Source organism: the organism of the source record quoted next, unplaced genomic scaffold, assembly GCF_019419815.1.
Source record: "Pyrus x bretschneideri cultivar Hongxiangsu unplaced genomic scaffold, Pyrus_bretschneideri_v1 Contig74, whole genome shotgun sequence".
NCBI lineage: Eukaryota > Viridiplantae > Streptophyta > Magnoliopsida > Rosales > Rosaceae > Pyrus > Pyrus x bretschneideri.
This window is the reverse complement of record NW_025999814.1, coordinates 1,846,336-1,872,987: the sequence shown is the minus strand read 5'-3', so window position 1 is coordinate 1,872,987 and position 26,652 is coordinate 1,846,336. Positions and strand designations below refer to the sequence as shown.

Here is a 26,652-nt window from a genome sequence, read left to right as displayed (position 1 = left end):
TTAGGACATATTTAATATTCACGTTGTGTTTGCAAGAGGTGGTTGGTGTAAAGTGGAGGGGCGTTCTTTGCTTTTCCTTGATGAAGAGTTTGTCCGTTACCATATTATTTTTAAAGGTAATATGTTAATCTCTGATATATGTGGAATGTTCTGGGGGATGAAGATTTTAAACCATACGGGGATTATTTGATTTTAATATAGACAATGTATCCGTTTTAAAACATTTGTTCGAGAGTGAAGATATGTCTTTTCAGTAGCTTCTTGAATGTTAAAGCCCTTAAAGATGTATAAAATTCATTGCTGCACCTGACAGGTTACATGGTAATTTTATCTTTCTGATTGATGTGCACGAGAACTGTAACTATTTCCATTCTCTTTCGTGCTGGGTAGGAGCCGAGTTTTTCAGATATCAACTTTATTGCTTGCTTAGTGTAGTTCTTCTATTTGCAAATTTTCGGTGAGTTCATAGCAAATTGAGTCTATTCTATGGTTACCCTGTGTTGGTTTAGTGGCTCATTCTTTATTACTTAAGTGGCCTTCTTAGAGTCATTTTTGGTATTTTGACCTCCACCAGTACCCGTGAACATGAAAAATGATTCACTTTGTCCAATTATTCCCTTTTTTGCTTCTGGTGGCGTGAAGAATCAACGTTTCACTAGTTGTAGATTTTTTTATGACATATATCTGCGCATGTCACTGCAGTATCAAAGCAAGCAAATTGAGGAGGTTTCCTGCACTTCCAGGAATTTATAGAACTTCAATTAGTTGTTCCTACTGGCAAACTAGAGGTACTATGCAAAGCCTTGGTTTGTTTAGATTTTGGTCTTATCTTCTTCGGATCTTAATGGTTTTTTATGTGAATTATTTTGACGGCATTTTAGTGTATGCTTTTTCTTTTGTTTTTCAGAAGAGTATTGAGAAATGCGTTAGAAAGGAAAATGAAGAATAAAAACCAATTCTGATTGCAATTCCAGGACAGTTCATACTTCATATTCTAAATTTGACCAAATTTCAAGACCATGTTGTAGCCCATTCATTTTGCTTTGAAGTTCATATAATTGAATAAAATTCAATGCTGCTTAAAATTGGAATGCATAAATACTGAAATGCTAGTTGTACTAGCGATATAAACATATTTTGTCATCGAAATGGGGGTATGAATTCTGGTCCATGCATTATTTAGAGGACATAAATGGGGGTCTGAATTCTAGTCCAAAATTGTATATGAACAACTTTGAAAAGCTAAAGCCTGTATCTTTAGGAATACTTGGATTTGGTGCTCATACACCATCTTGTGAAAACTTAAGAGTTATACGAGTCTTTTTCTTTGGATATAAGTTAGTACTGTGGTGTAATTAGTTTGAAACTGATGTTTAGAAAAAGTTAGGATTGGGCACGGTTAAGATGGTTGGCTGATGTATATAGGGATAACTAACTCAAAGCATATAGACTATGGTTTATATACATGGTGTTGGAGGAAACTGTGGCTGATTTTCTGCCAATTGTGCTGTCTTAATTTTCTGCATGTGTTATCATAAATATGTGTGTTGGTCGTTTGGAGATGTGATTATATTTAACAACCTTCGTCGGCATATGGTGCAACTTTTGTAGTTTTGTATCCATAAGTGGGTTTCCCATATTTTTATCTCTTAAATGAATAAGAATTGCTTGTCTGTGTCGTAATTCCATTATAGGCGTGGCTGGAGTCGAATGGGTTGCTTGAAGATGGAATATAGTTGTTCGCTTCCCATTCACTTAAGCGAATATCGTATGAGGAGAGCCTAGGTGGAAATAGACATACTTTGCCATATGCTTTCTGCAGGTGGGGGCTGATGAGGTTCAACAGGCACATTAGGGCCGTAGAGGCGTATCCCACGCACATACAGGTATTGGCTGATGAAGTTTATGCACAATCACAGCTAATGATCTGCCTATGTGCTACTCAAATTCTGTTCCACATAATCTAAAGTGTTAGGTTGTTTTTGGGCGCTGAACAGTCAGTAGCGTATTGGTGTCGTGTTTGTTTTCGATCCATTCCAAATATTTGATGTTTAGTTTAGGCTGTAGGTTGTGTCGTGCGACAATGAAACCTTGGTACCGAGGTGAAAATTGTTGCAATTGGGTTCGGCAGACGTGTTCGTCCTTTGGAAGGTGCGAAGCAAATGGGCGCTGTGCTGCCTCGTCTCAAAGGATGTCTTCTGTTTTTCTGGCGGATAGTGCAATCCTCTCCGTTGCGTTCCTTTTTGGTTTCTGTTTGTAAATAATAACTCGACTTACCTGTCCAAGTTACAAGTGGTTTTTCGATACATGGCGATCCAGTTACGCGTTCGCATGTTAGCTTGTTGCACGACAAACCGAGACTCTGTGGGACAGCTTTTACAACTTCATAACTTTAGAGAACCGCTGAACCTACTTCAGTGTCTATAATTTCACCGACCGTAAAAAGTTCAGAATTGAAATGCTATTTTTTTACCCACTATTATCCTTAAAATAGCTCCAATTAACCAGTAACTAAATGACCTTCCAAAATACTCTGCTGCTATGTGATTATAAACTCCAATAAATACCATCAATATCCAATCACCATTAGTTGCTGGCTTCTTACCCTTTAATTAAAAAAGGCATCCACATTTATTCATTTTAGAATTCCTTTTATCCTCATCCTTCGCATCTTTTTTTAGAATACGGTTTATGTTTTGTCCATTCCTTTCAGAATCCAATGTAAGTTTAGGCTCATGTTTTCTTTTCGCACCTATCCTATTATTATTATATATCTTGTAAGATTTTTATCAGCCGTTTTATAAATGAGGAAACTTGTAATTAAAAATTTTATTAAAAAATGAGTAAGGAGATAAAGGCACTGGAGTGAGAATAACAACACTCTTTATTTATTACATGGAGATATGATTACGAAAAACACGAACTCTCGACCAAATATAAAATTAAATAAATAATCTTCTCCTCTGTTTCCGGTATACAAAGAAGCAGCATGATTTCGGTATTTTCGAATGCAATCAAGTAATCAAGTAATCAACAATCAAGTATACAAAGAAGCAGCATGATTTCGGCATTTCGAATGTAATCAAGCAATCAACGACAGATTTCATGGGGAAATAATCGAAGAGACGACGCTGCCAAGCAGAACAAATCTACGATTTAGGCGCGAATCTGTAATTCCAACCAAAGAGATGAAGGTGCAAACCGAAAAAGATCGACAACTGTGGGCATCTTTAACTTCATTTGTGCATGTCGATTTCACGACGCCAATGTGGTCGTGGATCGAGCGGCGTGCATCAGGTCGACGTGAAAACTAATGTCTTTCCAAGAACAAAGGTGATCAGAGACAGTTCAATGAAGAAAATTGTGTTGAGGAGGGCTCTGTCGACTGTCCATCCAAAAATTGTGATCCCCCCATGATTGGTTTGCAAGTATGACACTGCATTGGAGAACAAAGGGAAAATCTTGAGACAATTGAAAACCAATGGAAGTGAAGAGATAATGTACATAGAAAACCATACATGACACAAAATTTCGGCCTTGAAATGCACGGCGAAGTCTGAGACATTGGAATCGAAGTGTCCGCTACCAAGCTGATAAACGAAACCTTCACCAACATGGAACAAAGCTCCATGTTGGGCCATTAGCCTCGATGATTTGTATGCGAGGCTAGGGGCTTGTATACGAGTCTTAGAAGGATTGATATGCTTGTCTAATGCTTATTCATTAAACTATACATCGACATTTTGAGTATTTAAACACGCGATCGATCCATAGCCAACTGACTTCAATTAGAAAAGATGGAAGCGGCTAGTTTTGTACTTCGATTCCAACAAAACAAGAAAATTAGAAATTGGTTCGTGTTCATATGCAATTGTTAGACTAATTTCTAAGTAAAAAAATGTTGCTGGAAAAGGAATCAGATGTATTTTAGAGGCAGTGTAAGCTGATCCATACCGAAAGCTTGTCTCCTGTGATAGGAAGACATGTACGAAGCTAGCTGTGTATTCGTAGGCATTGGAACGTAATCCATCGACTCCAAGTCACTCTCGGAGTAGCTTATTTGCAGCGAGTTCAATGTGTCGGCAGCCTCTGGGTTCACCAAGCAGTTTGAACTTCTGTTGTGAGATGTATCGTTAGAACTGCATGTCATTAACGCATGCCATCTACTGGCAACTGTCACTATGCCTTGCGCTCTATGGGAAATTCTGGTCGCTGCGTGCAGGGAGAGAATAATGCCGACAACTTGAACAATTGTGGAGACCTGAAATTTTGGGGAAAAAAGGAGGGAAATTTAATGCGTTATGGTTTGAATCTAAGCTTGTAAGAGTGGGAAGTTAATCTACTGATACATACACAAAAGCGCTGAACTTACTGCAAAATCGCCGCCATTTATGACAGTGATGTCTCCCCTGTATTCTGTGGTCTCAAATAGAGTGACAAACTGGCTTGCGGTGACGACTATGAACTGCAGGAGAAGGAAGATTCGGAACCTGTGGCTTATTTTACTGAGATGGTAGCGCAGACGAATATGCTCGTCCATAAATACCAGCACATCAGATTCCCTTTCCAAGAGCCTTGCATAATCGTCAAAGTGGATAACTTGCAAATTGCAGACCAAGTGAAACAAAATGCTGGCTGTTAGAGTGATTGTACTCACATAAGCCCATGATAGAACCAAAGTGAACAATACACCAACTGATTTCCCCCACCCCCATGAATCGTGATGCACGTATATCATGCGGACGACCTCACGCAGTGTCTTCAAAAGAAAACATGGCAGTGCCCATCGAACAAGCAATCGGAAAGAATCCTGCGAAGATATGACCCAAGCCAAATTCTTAGCATAGAAGTTCAAATAAACAGATGACACAACTGACTGACAGTGTTTGGATGCTGCAGTTAGTGAACGACGGGAGGTTACTTTCAGAAGGGGTAACATCAAGGTGCATATCCTATTCCTACGAGCATTACTAAACAGATGCGAAATTGAGAGAACGCGAGGATGGAAGATTTCGATTATGTTTTCTGCGGCCTGTAGGCCTTGAATTAGCAACGAAAACATGCTGAATTTTGGTAAGCACATTATGTACATATAAGAAGAATTTTGAAAGTTCCCATATCATCACGTTTGAAGTTGATATATGGAAAATTCTAGTATGCTAGTATAAATGCTCCCCTCATCCGACGAATATGCCATACACCGGAGCATAGTAGAATTTCCGGGTTGATGTATGCAATGCAAAAGCACAACAGCATGTTCGTAAAACAATCAAGTAAATCATTTCAAGCTATGATCATACCTTAATCTGCTTGATGTAATCGTTTCGAAACCGAACGATATGGCCGCTATAGCGATCGACAAAGAGGAACCTCCGAATGCCATACTTGCGAAGTCTGGGTGAGATGCAGAGCACAGAGACCGCCGCCAGGATCGCCTGCGAGCCCACGATAACGAGCTCGAACCTTTTAATCTGATACTTCTTACAGTCGGAGCAGTTGAACACCACAAGCACAAACACCGGAAGAGCCACACCGATGAGAGCCAGAGCCGTCCAGGACAGGGCAAGGCTCAACCAAGAAGATTGGTTGAAGCCCAAGAGAGTGAGAAATGTTTCTAGCCATTGGAGGGTTTGGTCCAATGGGGTATCTTTGTATTCTTCTTCTCCTCCCAGATGACGGTTGCTGTGGGGGTCGTTGTGGTGGTGGTTGTTATTGTTATTAGAATCGAGAAGAGGGATAAGTTGGGAAGGTGGCTCCTCTGTTTTTATAAAAACGTCCGCCATGGAAGGATTATGAGCCTAATTATTGATCTTAAAGCTGAGATTATGGTGGGTTTAGAGGTAGAATGGTGGCAACCCAGTTGAGATTTTGGTGCTTTAAATAGGAAAGTTGGAAGCTGTTTACAAATTAATTTACAGGCTCAGTCTGTCGTCGGGTTAAAGAACAGAAATCAAACCCAGGTTTTTTTTTTTTTTTCCTTCCTAAATCTTCAATATTTGTTCCGGAAGCAATCAAATAAAAGTAAAACAATATAAAATGAAAGCCGCAAACGTATGACAACGAAACGGAAAGAGGCAGATTCGCTGCCCTTCCACACTTCCTTGCTTTCTTGTTTTGTGTGGTTACGGTTAAATCACGTTAATATTTTATATTATTTTTTTATAAAGATAATAAGATAAAAAAAAATAGTAATATAAAATGTTAACATGACCACACAAACAAAAAAATACGGAAGGACACAAGAAGTGAAAAGACAGAGAATCTGCTTTCGAAACGAAACACGTCGGGTTAACGAAGTTATTTAAAGCAGTATATTACAATTATTTTACTCAAGTTTCATAATTTCCAACGCGATTTTAATAAAATAATTATCCTATTGTTTGTCAATTTAACGATTAGAAATATACTTAACCTAGAGACTTGAAAATTGGAATCTGCTTTTTTGCACTTTCTCTGTTCCTCTTAATTTTTGTTCTGGAATTCTTTATTGGCAAGATAAACAGATGATTGAGCGACAGGTATGGGGATCAAAAGGGACAAAAAGTGACTCGCAACAGGTGTCGGATCTATGATATTTGTATATGGTTTTGTTTTTCAGATTTTGTGACACCAACTTTGTCGAACTCGAAGGCTTCATGTTCCCGCCAAATAAAAAACATGTTCGGCCGAGTTATAGCCGGACACGAAGAGCAATCGCTGTTCAAACACATGAGATGTGACAACTAAGCTAATTAAGCACGTAGGATTATGCGATCTTGATTGGGGTTTAAGGTTAATTAATTGGTGGGGGATCGGTGATTAGGGAGAGGGTTGAGGAGTGTGGAGGGGTTTGGTTGAGTGAGTTGGAGGATTGGAGGTGACAAAGTGAAATGATTGAGATGGTGATGCTTTTGGTGTAGGTGGAGACGGGTGGAATTTTAAATAAAGAAAAAAGATTTTCGTGTAATAATATGATTCAGTATAATAATATACGATGATAAATCTTCCATGTATAATGATAATTTAAAAATAATAATAACAATAATTTAACGATAAGTTTATTTAGTGGACGGATTAAATTTATTAGAACACATAAAAAAAATTTGAATAATAAAACAATACCATGCAAATTGATACATCAAACGATGATTTAATACCTACATCAAGTCTTGGCGTTGCTAGCTACTCTAGTTGGAAACGTAATTCAAAAAACAAAAAAAAACAAACATATAACAATTTGAGATAAAAATCTCATACGTCTCATTGCTCTATGTGAAAAATCATATTAATGCTCGTCAAAAAGAACCTTGCTCATGTTTTCATAGTCGTCAAGCTGAGACCATTTTGCATAAACAATATCACCAATTTTTGTGTGTATCCGAAATGCATCATGATCTTGAGTGGAGATTAGGCCCAATTTGGAACTTGAAGCTCAAATCTGTAATGTTTGAATTTTTCTAATTTTACCCTTGTCAAAATGATCTTCAATCCACGTTTTTGTTGATCCTAAAAATTATAAAGCTTACATGACGTACAAATTGAGTAACCATAAGCTAACTACGTCATTCTTGTAGATGTGAGCGTGCCAACTAACAACCAAGCTGGGTCCAATCTGTTAATTCAGGGCCAAACAATGATTATTAGGCCAACCCATCTCAGTCCAATCTGTTAATTCAGGGCCAAACAATGACTATTAGGCCAGCCCATCTCAGCCCAATCTGTTAATTCATTCCAAAACAGTTATACATCAGTTATATTCTTTGGAGGAAACTGACATACATTTGGCAACAATTAACAAGTTTACTTCGTCATGTGGTTGATTTTATATGTTAACTAGCTCTTAATTTAGTGATACATCAAGTTTACTTCGTCATGTGGTTGATTTTATATGTCAACCAGCTCTTAATTTAGTGATACATCTTTTCTTGTACTATAATAGGTTCTAAATTCGAACTCTTATTAGTAAAAAAAAAAAAAAAAAAAAAAAAAATTAATGAAGAGGGTCTCACAAACTTTTTTTTCTTAATAAAAAAAAAATTCATTAAAATTTAATAATAATAAGGACAAAAAAAAGTGGTGACATTTTCGGAAACATGTGAAACTTTAGTGACGCCGGCTGCTTATGCACGACTATGTCAACTGTTTGTGCACGATACCCACACTTTAACTTATTTACAAAAATGCCATTGACTTTTTTTTTAGCTCAAGTTATTTACAATGCTGACACTAAACTTCAACTTATTTACTAAAATACTACCACCTCTTTTTTTTTTTTTTTTTTTTTTTTGTTATTAATAAATTTTCATTAATTTCTTTTTAATCTTAAAGGCTTTTTATTAAAGTTTCCATAAAAAAAAAGGAAAATTAATAAAAATAACTTAAAAACTTTAAGTTTTAACGACAAAAACAGAATGAAGGGTACAGTGAATAGTACCAGAATTGACTTTTTAGTGTAAAAATGTAGTTTTTCGTTAAAATAAACAGTACCGGAAACTTTTCGTTAAAGTTGTCCAAAAAAATATGTGCTAATATTGATGGGCTTGGAGTTTGATATGGGGTACAAAGATTTGGACTCTTAATTTGTTGTACTCGACAATAATATGGACTTGAAACGGTTGTGATGTGATCTCAACTCCTCTTCTGTTGTCTTTTCCAATTTCTATTTTCAAACAACAAATAGGCCAAACAAATTTTTAAAAAATAACTATATTTATAATACTAATTTAAATTTTTTTTAACAAACGATATTATTTACACTAAAAGACAAAACTAACGTGAATTGAATCATGACAAATACGTCGCTAATGATTTTGTTTCGAAAATTAAAATTTGGGGAAGGGATTCACCCATTTCTCAGGGCTAACAGTTTGGGAAACCCTTCACTCATATTTCACAAATACGTCACAGAGTTGTCTATTGGATATAAGTTAGGATAATAATTGTGTTTTCCACGTGAGAAATGCACATATTCCACCATTTCGAATAATGTATCTTCAACATATAAAAAATTTCATAATCAGAACCGTTCAATTTATTAATCTTCATTTGAAGATTATCTCTACAAAATATTATCAGAGATCGTTTAGTCATCCAAATTTATAGAACAAATCAAAGGTTTGAGTAAGTAAAATATTCATGATGTACCGTCCATTTATTTGATACATTTGAATAACTAAATAATCTCATATTCGAATAACATTTTTATCCAAAATGATCTTGAAATAAAGATTTATAAATTGAATGGTTTTGATTATGAAGTTTATATGGTGAAGATACATTATTTGGGAATGATTGAGTTTGCGCATTCCCCCATGTGGTGAATGCAAGTTATAACTATTCTCTCAAAGTTCGCCTACAATCAAGGATAATACTTGCATCCCCCATGCGAGGGATGCACATATCTCCCATTTCCAAATAATATATCTTAACAAAATAAAATCAACGATTGGAACAGTTCAATTTATTAATCTTCATTTGAAGATCACTCCTACAAAAGTCATTTGAAGTGAAAGTCGTGTAATCATCTAAATGTATCAAACAAATGGATAGTTCATCATGAATATGTTAGTTGATACCTACACGTTGATTTGCTCAATACATTGAAAGACTAAACGACCTCCGCTTGAAATAGTTTTTTGTAACGGTGGTCATCAAATGAAGAAGAATTGAACAATTCTAGTTATGAAATTTGCATAGTTAAGATACATTATTCACAAAAAGAGAAATGAGCTCATCCCTCTAGAGTGGAATGCAAGTATTACCCTAATCCTACGTATGCTTTAAGAAATAATATATAACAAGAGCATAACCAATAGCTCTTTTGGGAAAAATCTCTCCATTAATTGAAGGATCAGATGTTGGGTGTTATCATTTGCTAATATCTCAATGGTTTTGTATTTATACCCATATGTTCTGCATTTGAAACTTTCGTATGGCCTCCTATGCCAATCTAATAGTATGCCAATCTAATAGTTTCGAATCTTCGCCCCTCCTTAATCATATGTTAAAGTGGTAGATTATCTTGGTGGTTAGAGCATCTTTCTTCAACCTACTACAATTATTTCAGATTAAAATCTTCATGTCTTTTCTTATTTCTTAATGTTGTCTTGTAACAGGGCAATGTTAGGAAGATTAAATGTACAGACTAAACTTTGTAAACTAAACGGCGTGGAAGTTCATGATTGAATTATTACTTAAGTGTTGATTAATATGTTTATTTATTATTGGTGACATTTTGCGTGTAATTTGTAAATTTAGTTTCGGTAGCAAATCCCCTCCTTGTAATATTATAACACATGTTTACGATAGAGTTACTGATAGTGAAATTTTGTACTCTCTCTCTCTCACCTACCATCGCTAGAAACTAAAACGTGACGACTTATTGGACAAATCACAAACTCAATTACCTACTTATATCCAAACCCAATTTTAATACCTCCATTTCCAATCCAAATCCTGAAACCTCAACCTCAAACTACTGATACAAAAATGGCGACTCAACAGAAGGGCAGCAGCATTGATCCAAAGAGTGGGTTTTGCTCAAAGACCAAGACTTTCCACAGCCTGAGACCCAAATCCCAACTCCCTCCCCAAACCACGCCTCTTTCCCTCACCCACTACCTCCTCTCCCACCTCCACCACTCCCCTCCCCTGCCTTCCACTCCAGCCCTCCTCGACGCCGCCACCGCCCACCATATTCTCTACCCCGAGTTCATTTTTCGAGTCCGAACCCTCGCCGCCTCGCTTCAATCCCAGCTCGGCCTCTCCCACGGCCAATGCGCATTCGTTCTCTCCCCCAACTCCCTCCACCTCCCCATCCTCCACCTCTCTCTCCTCTTCCTCGGCGTCATCGTCTCCCCTTCCAACCCCGCCAGCTCCAGTCCCGAAATTTCCCACCAAATCCGCATATGCAGGCCCGCCGTCGCATTCGCCACCTCCGCCACCGCTCAAAAAATTCCCAACTCCCTCCGCCTCGGGACCATCCTCCTTGACTCCGCCGAGTTCGAGTCCATGATGATGACCTGTCCGAGTTCGACCGAATCGCTTCGAGTTGAAGTGAGGCAATCAGACACCGCCACGATTCTCTACTCATCCGGGACCACCGGGAGGGTCAAAGGCGTGGAGTTGACTCACTGGAACTGGATATCGATGATGGCCGGCATCCACGCGGTTCGAAACCCATCGGCTCCACACGCTGTTTGTCTCTGTACGGTGCCGTTTTTTCACGTGTACGGGTTCGCGTACTGCCTGAGAGTTTTGGTGACGGGGGACACGCTGGCGTGGATGGGAAGGTTCGATTTGAAGCTGATGATGAGATCCATCGAGCGGTTCCGAATCGCCCACATGGCCTGTGCCCCGCCGGCGGTCGTGGCTTTGGTGAAGCACGGGGACATAAACGAGATGGACGGCTACGATTTGAGCTCCCTGCAAGTGATCGGCTGCGGCGGCGCTCCGCTGGCGAAGAGTGTGGTCGAGAAGCTGAGGAAGCGGCTGCGGAACGTACAAGTCTCACAGGTTAGGACGTGATGTGTACATATTGTCGTTGAGTTTAAGTTTTAACGACGTTTAATGTGTTGTCGTTTTGGCCACCTTTGGGCCTTGTGGTGGGCTGTGCAGGGATATGGGATGACGGAGACGACGGCCCGAGTGTTTGGCGCGCTGGGCCCGGAAGAAACCCGAGTGGAAGGAGCTAATGGAAGGCTGATGTCAGATATTGAGGCCAAGATTGTGGAGCCTGGGACCGGGAGTGCCCTGCCTCCTTTGATGCAAGGGGAAATTTGGGTTAGAGGACCATACGTTATGAAAGGTAATGTTGATATTCACATGGCATTTATTTGGACATGACGTTCTTTCTTTATTATTACACAACGGACTTTTGATATAGCGTTAGAAAAACTACATTTGACAATAAGAATGGAAATCCTGCATGAAAAATATTTACGATCCATGATATTGAAACGAAAAATCGACAGTGGAATGCAAGTTTAGGGAAGAACCTGATAGTGAATTAACGGGAAATTTATAGTGAAGTAGTAGTTCATGTTTGATGGGTGGTAGTGATTATTTTAATTAATGTAGGTTACACTGGTGACGAAGAAGCAACTGCTGCAATTTTCGACTCAGAAGGATGGTTAAAAACTGGAGACATTTGCTACATAGACAATGAAGGTTTTCTATATTTTGTCGATCGAATAAAGGAATTGATCAAGTACAAAGGCTACCAGGTTTGCCGCCTCTGCACCTTCCAAATTCACCCTTAACCAAACACTTGTTTCCTTCTTCTCTTCAATGGGACTGCGTATGTTTGCATTAGGTTGCCCCGGCGGAGTTGGAGGATCTGCTTCACTCCCATCCAGACATTGTCGATGCAGCTGTGATTCCGTACGTAACTTACTCTACCGTTTTGATTATGATTTGAGTTCGAGCTTCGCGTGTGCGAACAGCTCATGGAGTTTGTGTTTGGGTTAATGGAAAATTATGGACAGGTACCCAGATGAGGAAGCAGGTCAAGTACCCATGGCCTTCGTCGTGAGGAGCCTTGGAAGTGCCATTGATGAATCACAGATCAAGGATTTCATTGCGAAACAGGTAACTCTCATAGAAACTAATGTTTTACGGTTTAACCAATTTTAATTTCACCGTGCTGCATCACTTGCAGGTTGCGCCGTATAAGAAGATTCGACGCGTAACATTCATCGGTGCAATACCAAAGAATGCGCAGGGAAAAGTGTTGAGGAAGGAATTAATCAAACTTGCACTATCCAAGTTATGAATTCCAGTTTCTTTCTTCTGGTGTTAGTTTATATTTCAAGCTCCCGAGTGTAAATACGATTAATTGCTTGGCCAGCAAGCAAAGATAGTCATTACTTCAATGTATGTAAAGACTGCAGCTTCATTCACGCTAGTTGCGATTGGAAGAGCTTCATCCATAGTTTGGTGTTGCTCTGGCTTTTCCCTAACATCAGATTCCTTCAAATTCAAAATATGTTAGGTATCCATATTGTTCCAGAAACACCAATTACCGTTGGAGGGGCTTATGATAATTTTCCCCTTTTCTCACTTAAGATATTTTAGGTTTTTTTTTTTTTCCTATATAACTAATAATTACGTGGCAAGACATGATTGGTTGATTTTTAGGTTTTTGAAGGTCATTTATACAAGGATGAATTTGTCAATAGAATTATAATTTCAAAGTGAATGGATAAGACACTAGGGTTGGCTTAGCAACACTAAAAAAAGGCGGTAGGGTTTTCGTAAATAAGTTATACTTTAGTGACACTGACTGTTTATGCATGAAATTTTTTTTTTACTTCATTTTGTTTACAATACGACCATAAATATTAACTTATTTACAAAAGGATAATGCTAAGAAGACTAAATTTACAAACTAAATAATGTGTCACCAATAAGAATGAGCACGTTTATCAACGTTTAAATGATAACCAATCAACTTTTATATCCTTTAATTTTTAAAACTTTGTCTATAAATTTAGTGTCCTTAGCATTACTCTTTACAAGAAGATCACCATCTCTTTTTTTTCCTTATTACCTTTTCTTTTATTTATTTATTTTAATCATAAGAGCCTTTATTAAAAATAATTAGTTTGCCTATATTGATGGCTTGGAGTTTGACAGGATTAGGATTCTCTCCTGATCTAAGGATGAGGATCCTTCTGACCAAGGAGTGTGGGCTGTTGGATGAAAATCCAACGGCTACAAATAGGGGGTCCCTTTAAAGTTATAATAATTATAATCGTTGGATTTTCATCCAACGGCCCACCATTTTTGATCAGGAGGATCCTCATCCTTAGATCAGGAGAGGATCCTGATCCATGGGCTACAAAGATTTTGGACTCTTCTTTTGGTGTGCTTGAGAATAATATGGACTTGAAACGGCTGTGATAGGATCTCGAGTCCCGATCCGTTTTGTGCTTACAACTTTTGTCTTTCTAATTTCTACTTTTAAACAACATATTGGCACTATCCACCAAACAAATTAACAAGAAAAACTAGATTTATAATATTAAGGGCTCGTTTTGAAGTATCTTTCAAATGATTGAAAACGTTTTTAAAGAAATTATTTTTGAATTCCAAAAGCATGTATAAGAAGCACCAGTTAAGTATTTTTTTCGAGAAACACTTTAAGTGATTTTTTCAAATTTTATTTGCATTTTTATTAAGGACTAGTTTCAAATATATTTTTATCAAAAACGGTTTCAGCTATTTTATAAACACTTCCATAATATTTGAGAAAGGCATTCACCCGCCTCTCTAAGCTAATATTTTGCGAAACCCTTCACTCATCTTTCACAAAAACTGATTAAATGAAAGGTCACACAGTTGTAAATTGGATCATATAAGTGAGGGTAATAATTGTGTTTTTCAGATCAGGAATGCACACATTCCACCATTCAAAATAACGTAACTTTAACATATAAACTTCATAATCGAAGCTGTTCAAGTTGTTAATCTTCATTTGATGATCATCTTTACAAAAAATCATTTGAATCAAGATAGTTTAGTCATCCAAATTTATAGGAGAAAGCGACGGTTTGAGTACTAACTAACATATTCAAGATGAATCGTCCATTTATTTGATACATTTGGATAACTAAATGATCTCCAATTGGAATAACATTTTTATCCAAAATGATCTTAAAATGAATATATATAAATTGAACGTTTGATTATAAAGTTTATATGGTGCAGAAACATTATTTGCGAATGATATAATATATGCATCCCCCACACCATTCCCCCATTTGAGGAAGGCAAGTATTATCCTACAAGTTATAACTCATCTCTCCAAATTCGCATACAATTAAGGATAATACTTGCATCCCCCAATGTGGGGATACACATATCCCTCCATTTGCGAATAAGATATCTTGACCGAATAAAATCCACAATCAAATCGTTCAATTTATTAATCTTCCTTTGAAAATCACTCTTTAAAAAATCATGAAGATTCATCCAAACGTGTCAGACAAATGGACAGTTCGTTATGAATATGTTACTTGGTACATATACTGTTGATTTGCTCAATATATTTGAACTACTAAATGATATGTGATTGAAATAATTTTGCATAGTGACGGTCTTCTAATGAAGATTAAGAAATTGTCAGTTCCGATTATGAAATTGATAAATTTTTTTTTTTTCTAGAAGAAATTCACGGAATCATGCACCTTTTTTTTTTCGAGTTATAACGAAAAAATGCAGTTGATTGTATCTAGCCTATTCTTAAAATAAACAACTCCCACACACTCCCTTTCTAAAATACGATTAATATACGTTATTCCCAATATATATATCCCTTAAGGAGCGAATGCTAGTAATATCCTACTATCAATCATTCGTATGATTTAAGAAAATAATATATAACAAAGAGCATAACCAATTGCTTTCAAGGTGGAAAAAAGGTCTATCAATTGAGGGGTTAAGTGTTGGGTGTTATTATCTGATAATATATTAATAGTTTTGGGTTTCTATCCACGTATTTGAGGTTCGAAACATTTCTCTAATCTCTTATACAATGTAACAGTTTCAAATCTTTCTCTCTCTAATAATACTAATTTAAAAAAAATGTATTTATGTATCTGTAAATTAACAAGTGATAGATTGCCTTAATTGTTAAAATATTTTTCTTCAACTTACTACAAACAGTTTAAATCAAAATTTCTGGATCAGGATCTTCTCCTGAGCTAAGGGTGAGGATCCTCTTGACCAAGCTTATCGGGCTATTGAAATTTTATTCAACGACTACGAACAGAGGATTTCTCTAAAAGTCATAATAATTGTAACTATTGGATAAAATTTTAACGGTCCGATGAGTTTGGTCAAGAGGATTCTCATCCTTAGTTCAGGAGAAACCTAATCCAAACTCTCTCGCTCTTTTCTAATTTTTAATATCGTTTATATAACACGTGTATACTGAGGACAAGAACATCACACCGGACCCACACGCAGAGTTTAAATATATTTAGTGAAAGTGACATTTTAGCTACTATCAGTGGAAACTTACACGTGACCTTAATGGACAAATCACAAACGCAATAAAGCACTACTTTTTGTATTTTAGCCCACTATACTTCATACAATTCCGAATAAAGTTAAACCAAATGCCCAAGTGACAAGGATTGTTTGCCCTTTCATTGCCCGTGCTCTCTTGTTTGTATAGTCATGATTAAACTATGTTAATATTTTATATTATTATTTATTTTTATCTTGTTATCTCTATAAAAAAATAATATAAAATGTTAACATGGTTTAACCGTGATCACACAAAACAAGAAAGCACCGGAAGTGGAAGGGCAGACAATCCTTGTCCAATTTCAAAATACCTTCGAATTAAAACCAACAGATCCTCTCTGGATTTCTTTGAGAAGATTTCGAACATATATCATATTGTTAGTTTCATCAGGTATTGTTTGTATTTAATTTTAAATAAAAAAAATATAAAATGATTTTCGATCGTACGATATGCAACGAACAGATACGATTATTAAATTTCCATGATCTTAACAATGAGAATCCAAAAAGAATTCGGGTTCAATTAAAACACTAATTACTCTCTCTCACTTTCACTTCCTTTTTCTTTTTTTTGTTTTTTTGGTTGGGGAAACCACTTTCACTGCCCTTTTGTCATGCTACAGAGCCCTCGGCCCTACCCACCATATCCTTTTCAAAGCAAGCCCAGCACTGCGTAGCAAGCCTACGGTTCTGAGAAAATAGGTATTTGTCACACTCAAAATAAAAAGTCAAAACCTAACAAGTTCATTAAAAGACTAATCTGGAAAGTAAATATGACGATGGACAGCAGCCGGTGGACTAGTCGGACGTGCTTTTCTCATCGATAGATCCAGTACTGAACGCTGCACTGCCAGTTAGCAGGACCATCGGGGAACCACAGTGCAATCTCCTCCTTGCACTCTCACCTGAGTCAGTTCCATGAATGATGTTCCTGCCAATCTCAATTGCATGGTCACCACGAATGGTTCTAGGGGCAGGTTCTGCTGGGTTGGTGGCACTGATGATCTTTTGGCTGATAAGAATAACATATTGAAAAATCATACACCACAGACAAGTTTTCACAGTGACAATCCCTCGAAAAAAGGCTTTACTTTTGCCCCGACGTCATTTTGGCCACCGGGTTTAATCGAACGAGGGAAAATTTCAATTGTTTTATATTTTTAGTTATTAAAGGTATATTAGTATTTTTAAATCGAATTTTAGTTGTAATTATAATAAATTTAATAATTTAAGTGGTTTTAAATTGTGGTTATTTTTCCAAACATCTATTTTAATACCTCCATATCCAATTCAAATCCTGAAACCTCCTCAACCTCAAACAACTGAAACAATAATGGCGACTCAAGAGAAGGGCAGCAGTATTGATCCAAAGAGTGGGTTTTGCTCAAAGACCAAGACCTTCCACAGCCTGAGACCCAGATCCCAACCCCCTCCTCAAACCACGCCTCTTTCCCTCACCCACTACCTCCTCTCCCGCCTCCACCACTCCCCTCCCCTGCCTTCCACTCCCGCCCTCCTCGACGCCGCCACCGGCCACCATATTTTCTACCCCGAGTTCATTTTTCGAGTCCGAACCCTTGCCGCCTCGCTTCAATCCCAGCTCGGCCTCTCCCACGGCCAATGCGCCTTCGTTCTCTCTCCCAACTCCCTCCACCTCCCCATCCTCCACCTCTCTCTCCTCTCCCTCGGCGTTATCGTCTCCCCTTCCAACCCCGCCAGCTCCAATCCCGAAATCTCCCACCAAATCAGCATATGCAGACCCACCGTCGCATTCGCCACCACTGCCACCGCTCACAAAATTCCTAACTCCCTCCGCCTTGGGACCATCCTCCTCGACTCGGCCGAGTTCGAGTCCATGATGATGACCTGCCAAGTTCGGCCGAATCGCTTCGAATTGAAGTGAGCCAATCGGACACCGCTACGATTCTCTACTCATCGGGGACCACCGGGAGGGTCAAAGGCGTGGAGTTTACTCACCGGCACTGGATATGGATGATGGCGGGCATCCACGCCGTTCGAAACGCGTCCGCTCCACACGCTGTGTGTCTCTGTACGGTGCCGTTTTTCCACTCGTACGGGTTCGCGTACTGCTTCATAGTTTTGTTGACGGGGGACACGCTGGCGTTCATGGGAAGGTTCGATTTGAAGGTGATGATGAGATCCATCGAGCGGTTCCGAATCACCGACGTGGCCTGTGCCCCGCCTGTGGTCGTGGCCTTGTTGAAGCACGGGGACATAAACGTGATGGGCAGCTACGATTTGAGCTCCCTGCAAGTGATCGGCTGCGGCGGCGCTCCGCTGGCGAAGAGTGTGATCGAGAAGCTGAGGAAGTGGCTGCCCCACGTACAAGTCCCACAGGTTGGTGCAATGAAGTGTAATTTTCAGATGGGTTTAACGACGTTTAATGTGTTGTCGTTTTTGTCCAACAAAAATTATGTGTTGTCGTTTTGTCCAACTTTGGGCCGTGTGGTGGGCTGTGCAGGGATATGGGATGACGGAGATGACGGGCCGAGTATGTGGCCCGGTGGGCCCGGAAGAAACCCGAGTGGAAGGAGCTAATGGAAGGCTTACGTCAGATATTGAGGTCAAGATTGTGGAACCTGAGACTGGCACTGCCCTGCCTCCTTTGATGCATGGGGAAGTTTGGGTTAGAGGACCATACGTTATGAAAGGTAATGTTGACGTTCACATAGTATTTATTACGGGGTTTTAAAATAGCATTAGAAAATCTACATTTAACAACAAGAACGGACGTTCTGCTCAAAAAATACTTTCGAACTACAATATTGAAATGAAAAATCGACAGTGGAGTACAATTTTAGGGGAGAAATTGACAATGAATTACCAATGCAACCGAAAATCGACAGTAGAATACTTTTGATGGGTGGTGGTGATTACTTCAATTAGTGTAGGTTACGTTGGTGATGAAGATGCAACTGCCACAACTTTGGACTCGGAAGGATGGTTAAAAACTGGAGACATTTGCTACATAGACAATGAAGGTTTTCTATATTTCGTCGATCGAATCAAGGAATTGATCAAGTACAAAGGCTACCAGGTTTGCCACCTCTGCACCTTCCAAATTCACCCTTTAACCAAACACTCGTTTTCTTCTTCGCTTCAATGGGAGTGCGTATTTTTGCATTAGGTTGCCCCGGCGGAGTTGGAGGATCTGCTTCACTCCCATCCAGACATTGTTGATGCAGCTGTGATTCCGTATGTAACTTACTCAATTGTTTTGAGTGTGATTTGAGTTCGAGCTTTGCGTGTAAAAAGCTCATGGAGTTTGTGTTTGGGTGAATGGAAAATGATGGACAGGTACCCAGATGAGGAAGCAGGTCAAGTACCCATGGCCTTCGTCGTGAGGAACCACGGAAGCGCCATTGATGAATCACAGATCAAGGATTTTATTGCAAAACAGGTAATCCTCAGACTATTATCATGATCAAACTACCATTAAAACGATGCTTTTACGGTTTTACCAATGTTAATGTACGGTACTGCATCATCAATTACAGGTTGCGCCATATAAGAAGATACGACGCGTAGCATTCATCAATGCAATACCAAAGAATGTGCAGGGAAAAGTGTTGAGGAAGGAACTAATCAAGCTTGCATTATCCAAGTTATGAATTCCAGTTTCTTTCTTCTGGTGCGTGTTTATATTTTAAGCTCTCGAATGTAAGTACGATCAATTGCTTCGCCTCCAAGCAAAGATGGTTCATTACTTCAAAGTATGAAAAGGACTGCAGCTTTATTCACACTACTCATTTGATTGCACAAATGTTGTATACTGATTAAAATGCTAATATGCTTGCGCGTACGAGCTTTTCACAACATCGACACCAGCCTGCAGATTCCGCAGCCAGTTACCCCCAGGGCCTGATGAGGGAAGCAGCAATTCATATGGCGGAATGCCACCTCCGCTTCTGTTTTTAAGTATACCAGATTAGGCTTCTTTTGTATTACGTTCAGGCCACGGCTCGTTTTGCTTGGCATGGTGACCCTTTCTGAAAACTAAGCATCCCAAGAAAACTGAAAAGCATATACGTTATACTGAGCTTTACTTATCGGTAGTATAGCATACAAGATCATACACTAGTTACTTTTAGTGTAAGATTAAAAAAAAGAATCGATTGGATTCAGGTCATAATCTATATGGGATTCCCATGACTCGAAGAATCGAAGAGTTGAAGACATAATTATACGCTTGTCATTGCTAGTGTAAATTGAAAATATATGCATGTCATTACTAATTAACCTCGAGATGATGACAAGTTGAGAGTACAAATATGTACCCCAATACACGTGTAAGTTGAAAGGTAATCATACACTAGTATTAGTCTAGCTAGTGTAATCATACACTAGCCGTAGCTTGTCCAAATACTAGTGTAATCAAACACTAGCACTCGGAAAAGTTGAAATACTGGAATATAACTCATACACGTGCAAGCTGTGTTCTACGACTGTGAACTAGTACAATACTCTGAAACTATGTAAGTGTACGCTTAAAAATTAAAATACGATAAGTAAGACTAGGGAAAATCAACATTCATAAAATCGTAATCATGATAAATTATAAGGCCTGGTAGGAAATCACAAAGTCCGTGTAACTCATAAAAAGTAACTGAAATTTATATTTATCTAGGCATGCTTAATATTTGATAAAGAAATCATTTCTGAAATAAAAGTCCACTCAGTGGTTGTCAATGAAGCCCTAATCCTCCAGCTGGCTGTCCTCTAGAGCTTCTGGAACTGCTAGCATCTAAACATATAAAATAACCCATTAGCAAAAACTCTATGGTCCTATGGAAACAATTAAATTTGGAGAAGTAGAGTGCATTCAGAATCAGCGAGACGAAATACCCTAAGAGGGTCGAAGCCGATTCCATTAAAAAAAACGAACCGTCAACGGTCCATGGCCGATCAACTCAGGATTGAAGAGTTGGGAGTGTAAATATTAAACATTGCAAGTGTTTTATGGATTCGTGCTATTTTGCTTGAGTTAAAATTTTATTGGACGGGATAGGAGTAATGTTATACAAAAGATTCAAAAGACAACAAGATGCAGAGAACCAACTTTGCTGCCATTCTTGTCAACAAAGCACGAGAGTTGGATTAGGGTTTCGAAGCGGTTTGAGAGACAGAGATTATCTTGATTTGAGAGAGAGGGAGGGGGTTGAGGATTGCTGTTCGACTTCTGTGGTTCTGAAATATGATTTTATTCAAAAACAAATTATTTGAACCGTCCGAACCGGGCGAACGGTCAAACTGGGAAAAAGGGTCGGACCGAATGAACCGACCGTTGGACAGGCTGAACCGGGTCAGACCGGGCAAACCGGCTAAAAATATCATAAATATTAATAATATTCTTATGTATTAATTTACAGAAGGGGAAATTCCAACTTGCCTATCCAGTACCCATCCAAATCACTGTCATATCCACCGTTAATTTTTTTCACTAATAAAAAAATGAGAAAATTAGAATTAGATGTCTCATTTTAGACTTTTGTAGACTAAACATTTATGCTTTTTGAATTTTTGATTAAGTTTTTGAAACATTTGATTAAGATACTCAGACTTGAACAACTTCAGATTAATTGAAATTAATTTACATTTAAATATTTGCTATATATTTTAAATAATTTCAATTATATTTAAGTTTAAAAATTTAAACTTTTCAAATCTAAATGTACACCCACGCCAAATGGAAACATACCAACATTAAATGAAAACGTGCCAACGTCAAACACAAATGTACCAACCCTGAATTAAAACGTACCCAATGATAAACTATATTAAAATGAATATTCATCTTTTTGGAACGTTTAAAAATATGTTTGATTCATAGACAATGCTCTAGATAGTCTTGTTTTTTGGTAGATAAGTCTCTGGAACAACTTTTAGTTGATCGGAGATAATTCCTTATTATTGGAGATAATGCTAAATAATAACGATAAATCATATAATTTTGAATTAACAAAAAGGTTATTATGCGTTGATTAATGACTCTTTCCGGAAAGAAAAAATAATTAATTAAAGTAATTTAAACTTTCACATTGTTATCAACTCTTTCTATAAAAATAATAATAATTAATTAAAGCAATTCCTTATTATTAGAACAAAAAGTAATAAACTTATGTTTTGAAAACAAACGTACCAAAAATTCAAATGTACAAAAAAACTAAATGTATCAAAAATTCAAATGTACCAAGAAGCCAAATGGACAAAAAATTCAAATGTACCAAGTAATTAAATGTACCATTATAATCAAACATACCTAACAACGAGTTTTGTTACATTCTATTTAATTTACTAAAATAAATATTTTAATAAAAAAAACTCAAATTATTAAAATAAGAGATGCATAAAAATAAGAGGAAAAAAGGGAATGCTAACATAAACAGACTTCTAATGAAATAAAATTAAAGTACCCAAATTGTAGAGAAAATGTTTAATTAAATTTACAAAAAGAATAAATGTTTAGTTTACGACACTTCAAAACGAGACGTTTAATTCAAAACGTGGCGTTTAATTCAAAACGTCGCTAAAAAAATCTGCAATTTAATTTTTGGTGGGCGAAGAACTTAAAAATCAGACCATCGACAATTGGAGCATTCATCTACTCCGATACCCAACAACCTCCAAAGTCTTCATATTTACCATCTTCGCCCTCGCCAACACGGCGATGGTGTTCACAGCGCAGCAGCTGATCCAGTACAACGGCACTGACCCATCGAACACGATATACAATGGCGCTCAAAGGCCGCGTCTTCGACGTCTCGGACGGCAAGTCGTTTACGGTCCGGCGGGCCGTTCGCAATGTTCCCGGCAAGGACGCCAGCAGGGCTCTGGCGAAGATGACCAAGAACGACGAGGACATGACTGCCTCCCTCGACGGCCTCACGGCAAGTCGTCTTAAGGCTCATTTACAAGCTTCAAGCCGCAAGGTCAGGTGGTAATGACTCCATGTCAAACCTCCACATACTCCTTGTAGGCTGCAGAGCTGACCTCCATGGCGTACTTTCCCGGACTAAAAGAAGCCTCAGTTATTCCCCCTCCACATACCCTTGTACACTTCACAGAACCACATCGTTACGCAAACAGCTTTCTAAGGATTTCATGGGTAAATAATGGAAGAGATGAAGGTGCAAACCAGGACAGATGAACGGATCAAGTGGACGAAAAAGCTATTGTCTGTCCAAGAACAAAGGTAATCAGAGACAGTTCGATGAAAAAGATCGTGGTGAGGAGGTCTCTATCGACCATCCATCCGAAAATCGTTATGCCCCCGTGATTGGTTTGCAAGTATAACACTGCATTGCAGAAAGGGATAGAGCATGAGCCACAATAAATAATCAGTAAGGCTGAACTACGGGAAATGAATAAAACGAAAGCCATATATACCATGCAGCAAGTAATACAAGATGATCGAAGCGCCTTCTTTTCAAACACAAAAATGGTAAACAGAATGCTCGAAATTTAAGGTTTGAAATGAACGGGAACAACTGAAACAGCATAAGCTGATGCATACCAAAAGCTTGTCTCTTGTGATATGAAGCCATATGTGAAGCCAGCTGAGAATTTGTAGGCACGTGAACATAATCTGCTGACTCAAAATCACTCTCAGAGTAACTTATATGCAGTGAACTCAATCTGTTGGCGGCCTCAAAGTTCATCAAACTGTCTGAACTTCTGTGGTGAGATGAATTGTTAGAACTGCATGTCATTAACGCATGCCATCTACTGGCAACTGTCGTTATACCTTGGGCTCTACCAGAAATTTTAGTAGCTGCGTGCAGGGAAATAGTAATGCCGACAACCTGAACAATTGTGGAGACCTGAATATTTGAAGTAAAAAGAGGAAGGAAATTTAATGCACTGAATTTTAGTCTGCAGTCAATGATGATTAGAGAGTTTTCAGAGAGGTCCAGTCTTAAAAGGGGGAATCCAATATGGTTTTAAATCTAAGCCTGTAAGAGTGAGAAGTTAATCAACCGAGAAGTAGATACATGGAAAGTATTGAACTTACTGCAAAATCGCCACTGTTTATGACAGTGATTTTTCCACTGTATATTGTGAGCTCGAGTAGAGTCACAAACTGGCTTGTGGTGACGATTATAAACTGCACAAGAAGGAAGATCCGGAACCTATGGCTTATTTTATGGAGATGATACCGCAGGCGAATATGCTCCTCCATAAATAGCAACACATTAGAATCCCTTTCAAAGAGCCTTCCATAATCATCAAAGTGGATAACTTGCAAGTTGCAGACCAAGTGAAACAAAATGCTAGCTGTTAGAGTGATTGTACTCACATAAGCCCATGATAGAACCAAAGCTACTAATACAGCAAATGACAGCCACCATGACTCGTGACGGACATATATCATGCGGATGACCTCTCGCAGAGTTTTCAAAAGAAAACATGGCAGTGCCCACCAAATCAGCAGACGTAAAGAATCCTGCAAAGATACGATACCCAAGGAAAATTCTTAGCACATTAACCACTGGAAGCCTCTGGCAAAAAATGTCTATAAAAGTTAAAATAAAGAAATGACATAGTTAATACTGGCAACAAGTACTCTAAATTTGGTTCGTTATTCCAATATTTGCAGGCTGCAGTTAGTGTGTGCTATGCCTAATCAGCATTGGTAAACAAATACAAAACTGACAGAAAGCGAAGATGGAAGATTTCGATTATGTTTTCACCTGCAGCTCTCAAATTAGAAACTAAAATATCCTGAATTCTGGTAAGCACATTATGTGCATACCATCTAACCCGTAGGGTTAGTAGACGCATGACAGATTTGTACACAAGGTCTAACGAATTTGAAGTCAGACCAAAGAGGACACCTTAACTTCACGTTCAAACATAAATTTGGATTATCTCATTTCTGACAACTATGCTCATATCATAAAACTTGAAGTTTATACAGGGAAGTTCTAGTATGCTAGTATGCACCGACATCGATGGCTATTAGGTCTTCGGCCGCACATCCCAAAATTCATTCATTCGATGCATGTCATACACTGGAGCACAGAAGAATTCACGGTTGATATACAAAGCACACACAACATGTTCACAACACAATTATCAAGTAAACCATTTCATATCATACCTTAATCTGCTTGATGTAATCGTTTCGAAACCGAACGATACGGCCACTATAGCGATCAACAAAGAGGAACCTCCGAATGCCATACTTGCGAAGACAGTGAGAGATGCAGAGCAAAGAGACCGCCGCCAGAACCGCCTGCGATGCCACGATAGTGAGCTCGAACCATTTAACCTGATACTTGTCGCAGTCCGAACAGTTGAATATCTCTAGCACCACCACCGGGAGAACAACACCGAGAAGAACCAGAGCAGTCCAGGACAGCGCAAGCCTCAACCAAGAAGATTGACTGAAGCCCAATAGAGTGAGAAACGTTTCTAGCCGTTGGAGGGTCTGGTCCAATTGGGTATCTTTGCATTCTCCTTCTGGTGCTTGGTGACGGTTGTTGTGATTTGAATCGAGAAGAAGGGTGAGTTGGGAAGGCGGATCCTCTCCTTTTAGAGGGTCCGCCATGGAGGAGTAGGAGTCTACTTAGGAGCTTAATTAGGGAGGTTAAAGCTGGGATTCTGATGGGTTTGGAGTGAAAATGGTGATTACCCAGTTGAGATTTTGGTGGCAAAAGTAGGAAAGTAAGTAGATTTTTTGGTTAGGAGCTTAATCAATGAGAATCCGATCAAACCCTTGATTCAATCTTAAGTCACTTTTTGGTCTTATTTGGTCAATTTTTTGTTAGTTGAGGCAGTGTGCGCATCGATCAGAAAGCCGGGAGTAACCTTTTGTTAAAGAGAATTGCTAGGCATACTCGCTCAGAAGCGAGTCCAATGCACTCTCTTATAATTCCTGTTATGCCCCTCTATTAAACTCAAGAGGCATTCATTCTTCTTCTTCTTCCCTTCCGTTTCTCTCTCTACTAATTGTGGGATCCAATCAATATATTTTAGGAGGGAGAGTAATCCGGGAGTAAACGGTGATTTGACGTCTTGAATTATTACTTGAGTTGAAACTGATTTTTTAAACTATTTTTTGGATTATTTTTTCTTGAATTATTACTCGAGTTGAAACTGACTTTTTAAACTATTTTTTGGATTATTTTCTAGGGGTTGTGTATGGATGACAGAGACAACGCCTCTATTATTTAGTGTGGTGAGCCAGGAAGACCTAACTACTAGAAAGCTGATGTCAAATGTTGAGGCGAAGATTGTCGAGGTTAACTCTGAAAGTGGCATTCGTTTGGAGTTAGTGTAACATTGCACGCATTAATTAAGTCAGTTGATATGGAAAGTTATATTCAACTTCAAGTTATTTCTTCCTTGGTTAAACACGATCTCTGTTTCGCTTACATCACTTGTAGGTTGTGCGGTATAAGAAAACACAAAGCGTAACATTCATCTATGGATTACCAAAGAATGCTCAATGTTAAGTGTTGAGGAAGGTATTGATCAAACTTACAGTATCCGAGTTATAATTTCCAGTTTCTTTCTTCTAAAGTTAGGTTAGATTTGCCACCGAAAGTAAATACAATACTTGAGCACCAAGCAAAGATTGTTCATCATTCTAAAGTATTTGCGATTTAAACACAAACA

At 38.3% G+C, this 26,652-nt stretch overlaps 3 protein-coding genes and 1 pseudogene across 4 annotated transcripts; 2 read left to right on the top strand and 2 right to left on the bottom strand.

The window, feature by feature from the left end:
• Positions 1–2,201: 2,201 nt before the first annotated feature.
• On the bottom strand, positions 2,202–6,001 carry LOC103949907. The gene is made up of 4 exons (XM_009361049.3): positions 5,301–6,001; positions 4,373–4,810; positions 3,955–4,261; positions 2,202–3,436 (listed from the first exon to the last, which is right to left on the bottom strand). Exons 1-4 carry the CDS (start codon positions 5,781–5,783, stop codon positions 3,294–3,296), a joined length of 1,371 nt encoding a protein of 456 aa, XP_009359324.2. The 5' UTR covers positions 5,784–6,001; the 3' UTR covers positions 2,202–3,293.
• Positions 6,002–10,273: 4,272 nt separating this feature from the next.
• Positions 10,274–12,977, top strand: LOC103949908 (4-coumarate--CoA ligase-like 9). The gene is made up of 6 exons (XM_018648118.2): positions 10,274–11,493; positions 11,596–11,785; positions 12,058–12,203; positions 12,293–12,360; positions 12,465–12,567; positions 12,638–12,977. The coding sequence occupies exons 1-6, from the start codon at positions 10,468–10,470 to the stop codon at positions 12,749–12,751; spliced, it is 1,647 nt and encodes a 548-aa protein (XP_018503634.2). The 5' UTR covers positions 10,274–10,467; the 3' UTR covers positions 12,752–12,977.
• A 3,809-nt stretch (positions 12,978–16,786) lies between these two features.
• LOC125468027 lies at positions 16,787–19,777 on the top strand (annotated as a pseudogene).
• A 2,673-nt stretch (positions 19,778–22,450) lies between these two features.
• LOC103949910 lies at positions 22,451–25,778 on the bottom strand. Of its 2 annotated transcripts, XM_009361053.3 has the most exons (5): positions 25,133–25,777; positions 24,044–24,475; positions 23,546–23,852; positions 23,168–23,327; positions 22,451–23,088 (listed from the first exon to the last, which is right to left on the bottom strand). In XM_009361053.3, exons 1-4 carry the CDS (start codon positions 25,580–25,582, stop codon positions 23,185–23,187), a joined length of 1,332 nt encoding a protein of 443 aa, XP_009359328.2. In that variant the 5' UTR covers positions 25,583–25,777; the 3' UTR covers positions 22,451–23,088; positions 23,168–23,184. The 2 variants fall into 2 exon arrangements, with proteins under 2 accessions (XP_009359328.2, XP_048430630.1); XM_048574673.1 differs by having other exon boundaries at positions 22,451–23,327; positions 23,546–23,834; positions 25,133–25,778.
• Positions 25,779–26,652: the final 874 nt, after the last annotated feature.